This window comes from Brassica napus, chromosome C8 (genome assembly GCF_020379485.1).
Source record: "Brassica napus cultivar Da-Ae chromosome C8, Da-Ae, whole genome shotgun sequence".
Lineage (NCBI taxonomy): Eukaryota > Viridiplantae > Streptophyta > Magnoliopsida > Brassicales > Brassicaceae > Brassica > Brassica napus.
In genome coordinates this window covers 11,692,822-11,706,530 of record NC_063451.1, presented here as the reverse complement: position 1 = coordinate 11,706,530, position 13,709 = coordinate 11,692,822, and the positions used below count along the sequence as shown (strand labels likewise).

Genomic DNA, 13,709 nt, shown 5'->3' with positions numbered 1-13,709 from the left:
TCGATGAGACTGGCTCTCTTGAACAGAGATTTGCTGATCAGCAGAGAAATATGAGCTTTACAAGAGGCTAGGCAGCACATACCCACGAAGGCTGAGTGCAATTTATATTGGGAGAAGTTCTGAAAGGCCAGCAGAAGATGAGTGCAAATTTCGATGTAAGATTGAATTTCATGTATTCTAATTTAGATGAGAAGTTCGAAGGTTTCAGTGCTCATCTTAAGAAATTGGATAGCCAAGTTGTTCATTACGCTAGGCTTGTCAGAAGGGAAGAAGGATTCTTTCCTGGAAGAACAAACACTAATCCAAGACATCCGGTTAATGTCATTACATTGAGAAGTGGAAGACAACGCACCCCACATCTGAGAAAAGAAATGGAGGAATTAGATCGAGCTGAAGTATTGGAAGATGTGCAACCCGATCTTTATGAAAAGGAAGCCGAATCGCGGATTGATGAGAGTATCGATCGACAACAGCTTGAAAGTGTCGATCGACACTCCGTCCATCCGGATCCCCAACCGTTTAAGTCTTTCAAACCAGCATGTCAAAGACATATAGACCCAACACTCCCTTCCCTCCCACCAAAATGAAAGGGAAAGGAGAACTGGAAAAATATATATGCGAGAAAGCATTGGACAAGATAAATGTCGAGCTGCCACTCAGTGACGCCATACAGATTTCTCCTCCAATCAAAAAGTACGTTAAAGATATGGTGACCGGAGGTTTTCGACCAACAGAACAGAGTGTGATGATGGTTACTGAGCAAGTAAGCGCTATGATTCAGGAGCGAATCCTAGTTAAACAATAAGACCCCGTAGTTTTGATTTGAATTGCAACATCCACAATGAGCGGTTCCAAAGATCTCTCTGTGATGTAGGCTCTAGTGTTAATTTAATACCTTATTCTGTGCAGTATCCCTTGGGTGAACTAAATCCAACCCACAAATATCACTCTTGTTCTAGCCGATAGATCTGTTAGGATGCAGAAGGTGTCCTCGAAGACGTGCCCATAAAGATAAATGAATTCCATATACCCACAAATTTTGTAGTGCTGAAGTATAGGCATGAACCTTAAGATCCTCTTATTTTGGGAAGACCGTTCTTGGCCACAGCCGGTGCAATCATTGATGTTAGGAAAGGGCGTATATGTCTGAACATCGGAGACTTGTCAATACATTTCGACATGAAAAATCTGGTGAAGAAACCTTTGATCGATGGCAAAACTTTCTTTGTGATCACCTATCTGAGGTAGTTGACCAATCTTTCATAGATATGTATTCTAACGATCCATTAGAGAATACTTTCACGGCTCCTGAAAGAAACATTTTCAGTACTGATGACCGAGCCGATGAGTACGCTAGACTAGTGGATGCCAGTAAGGAAACCATGCATGTTGACAAGGAAGAAGATGTTGAATTTGAACTAAAAGTAGATCGATGCCTATCAAACAGTGTCGATCCACACCATCTTGCATCGGACAGCTGGGGTTCGGAAAAAGTACCGAAAGTTGAACTAAAACAACTTCCAACTGGACTCAAATACGCCTTCCTCTATGATAACTCATACTCTGTCGTAGTCAACGCTAACTTAACTAGCGGAGAATTAACTTTATTGCTAAATAAGTTGTGCAAGTATCGCAAAGCTATTGGGTATACTCTCGATGACATTCCAGGAATCTCACCCGATTTATGTATGCGTAGGATACACCTGGAAGACGAGTCAAAGTCATCTATTGAGCATCAAAGGAAGACAGAATCCAAATCTGAAAGAGGTGGTGAAGAAAGAGATAATAAAGCTTTTGGATGCAGGAATTATCTATCCAATTTCAGACAGCAACTGGGTCAGTCCGGTACATGTGGTTCCTAAGAAAGGAGGAGTTACAGTGGTAAAGAACGATAAAAACGAGCTGATCCCTATGAGGACTGTTACTGGGCACATGATATGTATAGATTACAGGAAGCTAAACGCTGCCACAAGAAAAAGATTATTTCCCTCTATCCTTCATAGATCAGATGTTAGAAATGCTTGCACACCACAAGTACTATTGTTTTCTCGATGGGTATTCAGGATTTTTCCAGATTCCTATCCATCCGGACGACCAAGAAAAGATCACATTCACTTGTCCATATGGTACTTTCGCATGCCGCAGGATGCCCTTTGGGCTTTGTAATGCTCCTGGTACCTTCCAGATATGTATGATGTCTATCTTCACATATATGATCGAGGATTTCATGGAAGTCTTTATGAATGATTTCTCGGTGTATGGATCCGATTTTACATCATGCCTTAACAACTTGTGCAAAGTATTAGCAAGATTTGAGGAGAAGAATCTTGTCCTGAATTGGGAGAAATGCCACATTATGGTCAATGATGGAATTGTACTAGGGCACAAAGTTTCAGCAGCCGGTATAGAAGTAGATCGAGCAAAAATCAAAATAATGACCAGTCTACCGACACCCACCAACGTGAAAGACGTGCGGAGTTTTCTTGGGCACGCTGGTTTCTACAGAAGATTCATAAAAGACTTTAGCAAAATAGCTAGACCTCTAACAATCCTCATGTGCAAAGAAGTAAAATTCGACTTCACCCCTGAATGTTTCAAAGCTTTTGAGAGATCAAGTCAGCTTTAGAAACTGCCCCTATCGTGCAAGCTCCTGATTAGAGTTTACCCTTTGAAATAATGTGCGACGCAAGCGATTTCACTGTAGGTGCAGTACTTGGCCAGAAAAAGGATAAAAAATTACATGTTGTCTGCTATGCTAGTAGGACTCTCGATGACGCACAAAGAAATTATGCAACAACAGAAAAGGAACTACTAGCAGTCGTTTTCGCTTTTGAAAATTTTTGTCCCTACCTAGTTGGTTCGGAAGTAATTTTCCACACCGATCACTCCTCCTTGAAATACTTAATGCAAAAGAAAGACGCAAAACCAAAACTTCTGAGATGGATTCTACTCTTGCAAGAATTTGACATCGAAATCAAAGATAAAAGGGGAGTGGAAAACAGAGTTGCAGATCATCTTTCTCGAATTAGAGTTGACAATGACGTTCCAATTGATGATTCCCTTCCCATAGAAAATGTCTATCAAGCAGAATCAACACTTATCGGTAATGTGTGTCTTACATCTGAGAAAACATCGATCGACATTCAGAGAGAAGTATCGATCGACACCTTAGACTACCATCACGATAAGACACCAAATGATGCAGTGATAGTTGACATAGATATTAATGTCGCTGGCCACCTTACGCAAACCGATATAGGTTCTCCCGGTGATAGAATTTCCACCCGAGGGGTGAGTGCATTGACTGCATCCAGTTCAGATAGGCCATGGTATGCCGATATAGTGAACTATCTTGCTGCTGATGTAGAGCCAGACACATTTAAAGGATATACCAAGAAGAAGTTTCTAAGAGAGATCCGAAGATATCATTGGGATGAGCCTTATCTCTATAAACATTGCTCTGACGGAATATACAGACGTTGCATAGCAGAATCTGAATTTCAAGACATCCTATTCCACTGCCATGGATCCGATTTTGCTGGGAATTTCGCAAGTTTGAAAACAGTAGCTAAGATTCTACAAGCAGGCTTCTGGTGGCCTACCATGTTTCGAGATGCTCAGTCCTACATAGCACGATGTGATCGCTGCCAACGGAGAGGAAAAATCAGCAAAAGACACGAAATGCAACAGAATTTCATACTTGAAGTGGAAGTGCTTGATTGTTGGGGCATCGACTTTATGGGCCCTTTTCCTTCTTCGTACGGGAACAAATATATCCTAGTCGTTGTCGACTATGTATCTAAGTGGGTAGAAGCAATAGCATCCTCGCCGAACGATGCTGCTGTAGTCGTTAAACTTTTCAAAAGTATAATTTTCCCTAGATTTGGAGTTCCTAGAGTGGTAATAAGCGATGGAGGCTATCATTTCATCAACAAAGTGTTTGAGAAGCTGCTTATGAAACATGGAGTCCACCATCGAGTAGCTACGCCTTATCATCCTCAAACAAGCGTACAAGTAGAAGTTTCGAACCGTCAAATCAAGGAAATTCTAGAAAGGACAGTGGGAAAAACAAGTAAGGATTGGTCTACAAAATTGGATGATGCACGATATACCATGGATTTGACCCATTTTTACCCATGGTATATAAGTATTTTACTGTCTATATACTATATATTATATCCTGTTAGGTATGTTTTCAGGTTCAGAAGTATCTTGGAGTAAAGTGATGATTATGGAGCATTTAGGAGCTTAAAAGAGATTTCATCCGAGCTGACCATAAGAGGTCGATACGAAGAAGAAACAATCGATCGATGCACATTCAGTGACGTCGATCGATACAGAAGAGAAGCCTCGACGATTGAAGATTATTATCGATCGATGTACATCCTGTACCATCGATCGATGTCGAGACGCGGAAGCACGTGTAGGTTTCAGCCGACTTTAAACCCAAGACTTCACCAAATTACAAGATTACCCCTGACGAGTTTTTAACCTAATAGTTATATACTTGCCTAAGTGTTAGGAGGCAAGAGAGCTTTTGGCCACCTTTGTATTATTATTTTCGGCAGAGAGTTTTAGGAGAGAAGATCATAGAGAGATTTGTGATTGGAACTCCATTGATTCATCTATTCTATTCTATGCAGTTTTTATTTATATTTTGTGTCATGAATTGCTTAGCTATGTCTGAATAGTTTACTTGTTAGATTCAGTGTTCAAATAGGTTAGAGGGATTAGTCTCAACTATCGATTGCTAAGTTGTGGTATTCATTGATTGATTGTTCTTAATGCTTGTTCTAGATTAGCTAACTAGAATATTGAACCTAGGAATCTGCATGAGTCAAGCATCCTTGACCATCCAGTCCTGAAACTAATCTGTCATACTAGGATTGCTAGAAAAAGGCTACCGCTGAACTGGACAGTTAGTGAGCATTATCAACCTGAGCCTAGGGTTTAACTAGAAGCATCGATCGATATTGTCTTCTGACAGTCGATCGATATTTGTGAAAGCTGTATCGATCGATATCCCTATAGGACCATCGATCGACACTTTCTTGTGATCAACAGATGACAGTTGAGATCCAAGATCTAGTTAGTTAACCGGTGAAACATTGCCATCGTTGATCACTGTGTTCAAGGGGTTGAGCTCTAATATATCATGCATGCAACTGATAGACATCTATAGGATTATAATTTCCAACACCTGAATAGAAACCCTGCATCTAATACCTTTCCAATAAGTTACACCCCCAAATCATCTTGTTAGTCGAGCAATAGACTTGCTCAATTTGGATTGCTATTTACATTTAAACCATAAAACAACAAACACTTAGAATTAATAAATTACTAGATTTAATAGGTTTCCTAGCTCCTTGTGGATTCGATCCCTAAGTACTACAATTGAACCTCTTATTTGAGAGAGTAATTCACTCCTTAGGGCAATTTGAGTGGTATCAAATTTGGCGCCGTTGCCGGGGAGCTTTGATCGCCTTTAGATTTAGTGTCATTAATTCTTTTCTTTTCTTTACCCCCATTCTGACACAAAAATTTTTCTTGTCTTTTCAGGTACATGCCCAGCAGTACCAGAAGCAACAAGAAAACACACCTGCTATTCTCAGAAGATCTTGCTTACTTGGAACGCTCGATCCGTAAAGACCAACGTTCCACATCGCTCGACGCAGCAGCTTTTACGTCGACTGATTCTCGCACCCACCCATCGACCGACACCCGACCTTCATCGTCGAGCGATCCACATCGTTTGACATCGATCGATCCTACACCGTGTACATCGATCGATCCTCAGTCGCGAATCATGGTTGCGATTGTTATTCTCAGACAGGATGAGAATGGAAACCTGTATGACCAGGATGGTCATCTGCGTAATGCAACAGGTCAGAAACTGGACGCTCAGGGGAATGTAATCCCTGATGCTGATGCTACAGGAGCTGCTCAACCTGTAGAAGAGGCTTCTCCACCAAAGGAACTAGCTGACTACAATCGTCCAGACGAGTACTACGCCAACTGATCAGCTATTCGACTTCCAGAGATTCAGAAGGAGAATTTCGAGTTGAAGCCTCAGTACTACACACTCGTATCGCAGATACCCTACTCGGGGTTACCGCACGAGCATCCTATGGACCATCTGGAGAGGTTCGACGATCTTATCGCTGTTATTCGTATGGATGGAGTCCCTGAGGACTACCTATTGTGCAAGCTCTTCAAGTATACTCTGACTGGAGAAGCGATGCACTGCCTTAAGCAGCTACCCACAGGATCTCTAAAATCCTGGGCTGATATCAAGAATGCTTTCTTGCGAAACTTCTTTGACGAGGCACGCGCTGAAGACTTGAGGAGCAAAATTGCTACATTCGCGCTGGAGACTGGAGAGTCTTTCAAAGATGCGTGGATCAGATTCAAGTTCTTCCAGCGAGACTGTCCACACCACTGATTCAATGAAGTGCAACTGCTGAGCACTTTCTTCAGAGGTATCGCCTGGAGGTATCAGATGGCTCTTTATACAGCTAGTGAGGGAAACTTCAACACCAGGAATCCGGTGGAGGCTATGAGACTGATAGAAAATCTAGCAAACAGCAGCAGCACCAAGAACACTGACTTTGAGAGGAAGAAGTGTGTTGCATCCCTAGGGACGGGACAGATGTATGAAGTTAGAGCGAAGTTAGATGTAGTTCATGAGCTTCTTAGGAAGCAGGTCTGCTCAGCTGAAGAAGAAGTAGCTGTAGACAATGAAGGAGAAGAAGATGTGAACTACATTGGAGGAACTGGATTTCAGAGGTCTGGAAACCAGGGTGGAAACAGAAACTTCTATGGCAATGGTCAGAGGAGTAACCAGAGTTCACAGTTCCAGAAACCCTTCAGCAACAACAGCAGAGGCTATGGAAACTCATACTACCAGAATCCACCACCACAGACTCTGGAAAGCAAGATCGAAGCAATGCTTGACAGAGTTCTGGAAGGACAGCAACAATTCACTGTGGATTTCAATGGGAACATAGATTCAGCCTACAACAGTCTGAACACAAGAATTGATACCTTAGGGACTCAAGTAAGGAAGCTTGAAATGCAAGTGGTTCTGACTGGAGACACTGTAAAGAGGCAAGAAGCCTTGGCTAGAGAGGTAGGAGTTGAGAAAGCAAAACACCACGTGAATGCCATCCTAGATGATGATTTCTGGCAAGTGGTGAAGCATGAGAAGCTTGGAGAAGGAGATTTCGAAGTTGAAAGCTCCATGAGTTTCGGCGGATAACATTGGTGTAGACCGATGTCAATGGATGCACATCGATCGACAGACCAGGATGAAGATCGATCGACAGATTACTCTGGACATCGATCAACGTCATCTGCTGAATCGACTGCGGAGTGTAGTGCAGTTCGAGTCATGACTCATGAGGAATTCGCAGAAAAACATCCTCACCCACCCACCCCTTTCTACGTCAAAATTGATCGACCGCATGAGTCAGCCATCGATCGACAGAGAGAGACCGACATTGATCGACCACCCTCACCTCCCATCGATCGACGGGCACCTCTCACCTACCGAGTGCGATTACCTTCTATTGATAGTAACCGAATCAACAAACTCAGACCACCACCTAAACCTTTAGCAAACCCACCAGAACCTACAACCAACCATTCAGACACTACACCAGAGCCTATGCAAGTTGATGAGGCAACTGAGGGAAGAGTGTTAAGGAAAATGAAGGAGAAGATTCCTAAACACCTTAAGAGGGAAGCTAATGAGAAGGAGATGGATGGTTTCACTAAGAGAGTCCTCAGAACCCTAGTGGAGAAAATTTTTGATGAAGTTTATTACACACACCGATTGTGGATGTTCTTTAGAGAAACTAAGGAGACTGAGGAGGACATTAGGAGAATGTTTCATTACATCAGGGAAAGGATGAAACTAAGGATCACATTGAAGAAGAAGAGTGATCCTGGGAAGTTTGCAATACCATGTATGGTAAAAGGTATTGAATTTCCATATGCACTTTGTGACACAGGAGCATCAGTCAGTATCCTACCTAAGGTTATGGCTGACCAGCTGGGTCTGAAAATAGAGCCCTCATCAGAATCTTTCACCTTCGTGGATCTTTCATAAAGGAGCCCAGGCATCATAAGAGACCTAGAGGTACAGATTGGTAATGCCCTTGTCCCAGTAGATTTTCATGTCCTGGACATCAAGCTTAACTGGAACTTTTCACTTCTGCTTGGAAGAGCTTTCCTAGCCACAACAGGAGCTGTATGTGACATGAACACCAACAGATTGTGTCTGACACTGATAGATCCAGACTTCCACTATGACCTAGTTCGAGTTGTGAGACAACAGGTCAACGTCGTGGAGCTTGGAAATGATCTTGGCTACATTGCAGCATGCCATTGTGGAGCAGAGTACGAAACCGAATACTCGGAATCGATCGACACTCACACTATCACATCGATCGATTCCAATGAGTCACCGATGAACGCTATTCCACGTCGCTTGACGGGAAGCAATCGGTAGACCACTCCACATTACCAGATCAGTACTATCCAGACTTTGCCTTCCACAACCCAACAAGAACGGACGAGATGACTATTCCATAGGCAGTTGGGCAGATAGTGGATTCCATGAAAGTTTTGCAGTGGAGACTATGATTCTTTTATCCAACAAGGATCCTACTGAGGAGTATGATGAGGATTACTGGAAGGAAAGAGCTACAGAGATTGCTATGCATGATGAAAGATATTCAACCCATTCCTTCAACAACACGCCTCCACCATCGATCGACAGCGTATACTCAGCATGTCGATACCCACCCTCATCCATCAAAATGATCTTCTGCATCGATCGATACCATAACTAGTACGTCAATCGATATTAAGGTCCCCGCCTTAGAAAAGGAAAAAGGGAATATTCCAATTCCAAATAGGTTTACCAATACCTATATAAGGATTTTTGCACCCATATTACTTCTCACGAAACAGAAGCAGAAAAGATGAATGCTCCCACAAACCAATCAGAAGGAACATCCAGGAAGAGCATTCGATCCAAAAACCCTAATTCAGCAGACAAACGTCTATCATCGATCGATACACCAGTATCAACATCGATCGATTCTCATCCTAAACCTAAACTTTCTTTATCTACTAAGAAGAATATGAGTATTGATTACGACTTTCTATTTCCTGATGAATTTGGTATTTTCAGGGACCAAGATGGCCATGCAAGAGCTATGGATGGAAGGATTCTACAAGTATCCAGAGAGGACATAGCAGATATTCTTCAGTTGGCCAATGGAGCAGACAACTTGTTTATGCAGCAACGCATCATTCCAGACAACATTAAAGTTGTTCCAAACGAACATCCAAGGGCCACCACAGCAGGAATTGGTTCATACCAAACGTGCAGACCTGTTGGCCAAGCATCGATCGACAAGGTTGTTTCTACATCGCTCGACAGGGTAACACCAACGTCGATTGATAAGGCACCTTCACCATCGATCAATAGACGTTACGAATGTGGACGTCGCGCTTATGACAGCTATGGAGCCAGAAATTACAGATGGGAACAGAAGGACGAATATGGTGTCTACAGAGATGAGTTTGCACATGTAAGAAGTGTAGCTGGTGAGATGATTCATGTTACCAAGGACAACATCAGAAAAATTCTGGAGAGAGCATCCGTATTTGAAGAGATTCACATATGTCTTCCAAAACATGCCACTTCCTTCACACCTACAAAACTGGCACCAGAGATCTACACCAAGGATGAGATCAATGAGATGGTGACTGGCATTTGTGGTGCTCAGGAAAACCTAGGAGATGAACTCAAGACATTGGTAGATGACACCTATCAACCTTTGGACAAAGGTTACAATGAGCTTTTCAGAAGTATGGCAGAGATGAGGACAGAAATTAAGAGTATGTAGCACCGCCTTGAGAAGGAAGCTACGACATCACCATCGATCGACGTCAAGCCACAGGCATCCCAGATTCCTGCAGAACCGAAAAGTTTGGCAGAGAAGAAGGATGAGTGGGAGATCGCATACATAAACACAAGGATTAACGACGTATACAACCCTCTCAACAACAACATGGACTGGTTGAGCACGAGAATTGATGTGTTACAACAAGAGCTGGACACCATTCGCATGAATGATCCACAGCCAGCCAAATCGATCGATATCTGCAACATCACATCGATCGACACAAGGTTCACAGCCATGGAGGATAGGTTAAAATCTTATGAGGATATGCACGACCGTTTCACCTCACCTATCATGAGCTACCTGGACACCTTGTCTACACATATGATGAATGTCCAGAAGGACTTTGGTAAGCTTACTGATCAACATGATTTTCAGGAAGAAGGTTCAGCATCGATCGATAGGTTCCAAAGGACATCGCTCGACGGCAAGAAACCTACAGAACATCTTCCCTACGCAGCAGCAGAAGTTGATCAGATCACATCGAAGCTTTACACAGCTATAGACACCTTGGAGGAACGACTTGAGAAGCGATGTGATGACATCTATTTTCCATTCGACGTCAAACTCGGTGGACTAGATAGCCAAGAAGAATGGCTACAAATGGAAGTCAAAGCCATTCAGAGGCAACTCGCATCTCAACACCAGATATCAGCATCGATCGACAGAGCACACTCCAAATCGATCGACAATAAAGCACCATCAACGATCGACAGACACTTGGTCGCATCGATCGACACCACGTCTACACCAGACGACGTGCAGCTGATACCGAACAACATGGAGTCAATGCATGAGCAACTGAACGAGCTATCAGAATACGCCTACAACAATATAGGATGGTATCAGTTCAGCATTGAAGACATCCTAGAAAGGCTACAGAACTCTGAAATGAAGTACAAAAGATGGATGAGAGATGGACCAGAAATGATGAGGCCACAAGAAGTTTCATTGCAGCTTGGTCCCGAATGTGCAGAGATGAAGTGGATGCTTGTTTTCCAACAAGTAGTTGTTTTTCCACCAATTAGCCACATACCTCCAAAGTCAAGCTAAATGACTATAACAAAGCGCTGAGTGGGAGGCAACTCACTATTAGGTAATTTTAATTGGTTTTCTTAGTTATTAGTATTTATTTTCGTTTTTATTCTTTCAGATTTATTGCAAGATCAAAGTAGGATGATTACTAACATATCGACCGTGGACGACACGTCGACATCAATCGACATACACACATACACGACGATCGATGCATACCTATGCACATCGATCGATTCCCACTCCGGTCAGGTTTATCTTCCTAACTTGTTACATTTGTACTTATGATTTATTTCCACCGTAACTCCGACTGTGTTACACTGGGACAGTGTAATTTAAGTCTGGGTGGAGGTTTACGGATATAATTTATTCTGATTCTTATAAAAAGATTTTTATAAATTATGCTTAGCTATGTGAAAGGGACTATGACCTTATTTATACTTGAATATCTAACCACTCTTTAGCACCATTCTAGATTTACTGATTGCAGATAGTACTAAGATGTTAAAGTGGATCAACCTGTCAACTATACACACTTGTCTTGATTGTTTGAAGGTACCAAAGCTGACCTCCAACACCAAACCTGACATAATCGCTTATTTTGGGGCATGGTGTACATGGGATCGGATTCTTCAGACAAGTCTGGAAGGTAAAGTCTTATGTAGATTTATTTATCACAATTTTCTCTCTCTATTTCGACCCTAGAGTAGTTAGTTTTTATAGTAAAAAAAAAAAAATCCGAAAATTATTATTTAAATAGGATTTAGAATCTAGTTAGGAGGAATCTGAACAGGACTTGGTGGCTACAACCATTAAGGCTTGCTTCATAAAGATTCCAAATAAAGAATTCGAACGGGACTTGGAGGCGGCAATCTTCAAGGCTCGCTTCACAAAGAATTCTTGGATATAGGTCAAAAAGAAGTGAACATGGCTTGGTGGCAACCACCATTAAGACTTGATTCACGGAAGCCTGTCCAATCTTGGTCATTGATCCTGCAACGGAAGCAGACTTTGACTCAAGAGAGAAATTATGAACTAACTTTTACCTGCAGTTCCAGATACTTGTCTGAAATCCTTGCATGATGTGATCGATACTCCCAAGGTAAAGCATGCACTTTTATATTTATGCTAAGAAATGAGGTTAGTAGAGGGAAATGTCAGACAGAATTTGCTGAGTTGTAGACTAGTTGAATTTGGTTGCTAAGCTAGGATATTGCATAATGTGCTTTTGTGATTAGGACTTTAGATGTGGTTTGCGAAATTGTAGAGGTGATGATTTCTATGTTTCATATCTATAAGTCCCTGCTGTTTTCAAACCTCTTTCAGAGAGACTGCCTATTTGTTTTGCTTGAGGACAAGCAAAAGGGTAAGTCTGGGGAAGTTGATATACCATGGATTTGACCTATTTTTACCCATGGTATATAAGTATTTTACTATCTATATACTATATATTCTATCCTATTACGTATGTTTTCAGGTTCACAAGTATCTTGGAGTAAAGTGATGATTATGGAGCATTTAGGAGCTTAAAAGAGATTTCATCCGAGCTGGCCATAAGAGGTCGATACGAAGAAGAAACAATCGATCGATGCACATCCAGTGACATCGATCGATACAGAAGAGAAGCCTCGACGATTGAAGATTATTATCGATCGATGTACATCCTGTACCATCTAGGGGTGGGCAAAAAACCCAAACCGAACCTATCCAAACCAAACCAACCGAAGTTAAACCGATCCAAACCAAACCGTGCTCTTTACATAACCCAATTGGTTCATGTTTTACTCAACCCGAATGGTTTGGTTTGGTTTGGGTTCAAACCGAACCAAACCAATAATCCAATATATTTTTATCTATAAATAAATATATATATATATATATATATATATATATATATATATGTAAACATATTGTAAATTTTAGTTAAAGTTTTGTTTTCCATTTTTTCTTAACTTCCATATATTTTAAAAAAAAATCCAAATATGATTCAAATAATCCTAATACCTAAAGATTGTACTGAAAACAAAACCTAAAAACTTTAAGCATCTAAATCATAGCCATCTCGTTTCGTTCATCTTTTCCAATTTTCATTCTCTAAATTATGTAACAGTTATTATAGGATCAATAAAAACAAAAAGGTTGATGCAAATAGTCTTTTAGTTAATAGGTTTTGGAATGCTTACAAGTCTTTGTTACGCTAATTAGATTACAAATAGTCTTCTCTTTGCTTATTATGTATTTCTTCCTTTGACGTGGTTAAGAGTTTTGTCATCGAGCTTGTTTTTTGTTTCATAGATTTTTAAAGAAAACTAAACCCAAACCGAACCCAAACCAAAGCTACTTTGGTTTTAATTGGGTTGAGTTTTATAAAACCCAAATTAATCAAACCGAACCCAAACCGAACCCGAAACTAAACCGATACTCCCACCCCTAGTACAATCGATCGATGTCGAGACGCGTAAGCACGACTAGGTTTCAGCCGACTTTAAACCCAAGACTTCACCAAATTACAAGATTACCCCTGACGAGTTTTTAACCTAATAGTTATATACTTTCCTAAGTGTTAGGAGGCAAGAGAGCTTTTGGCAACCTTTGTATTCTTATTTTCAGCAGAGAGTTTTAGGAGAGAAGATCATAGAGAGATTTGTGATTAGAACTCAATTGATTCATATATTCTATTCTATGCAGTTTTTA

At 41.3% G+C, this 13,709-nt stretch overlaps 1 protein-coding gene across 1 annotated transcript; it reads left to right on the top strand.

Moving 5' to 3' along the window:
• The first annotated feature begins 1,268 nt into the window (after window positions 1-1,268).
• LOC106369872 lies at window positions 1,269-2,626 on the top strand. The gene is made up of 2 exons (XM_013809973.1): window positions 1,269-1,845; window positions 2,064-2,626. Exons 1-2 carry the CDS (start codon window positions 1,269-1,271, stop codon window positions 2,624-2,626), a joined length of 1,140 nt encoding a protein of 379 aa, XP_013665427.1.
• The last annotated feature ends 11,083 nt before the right edge of the window (window positions 2,627-13,709 follow it).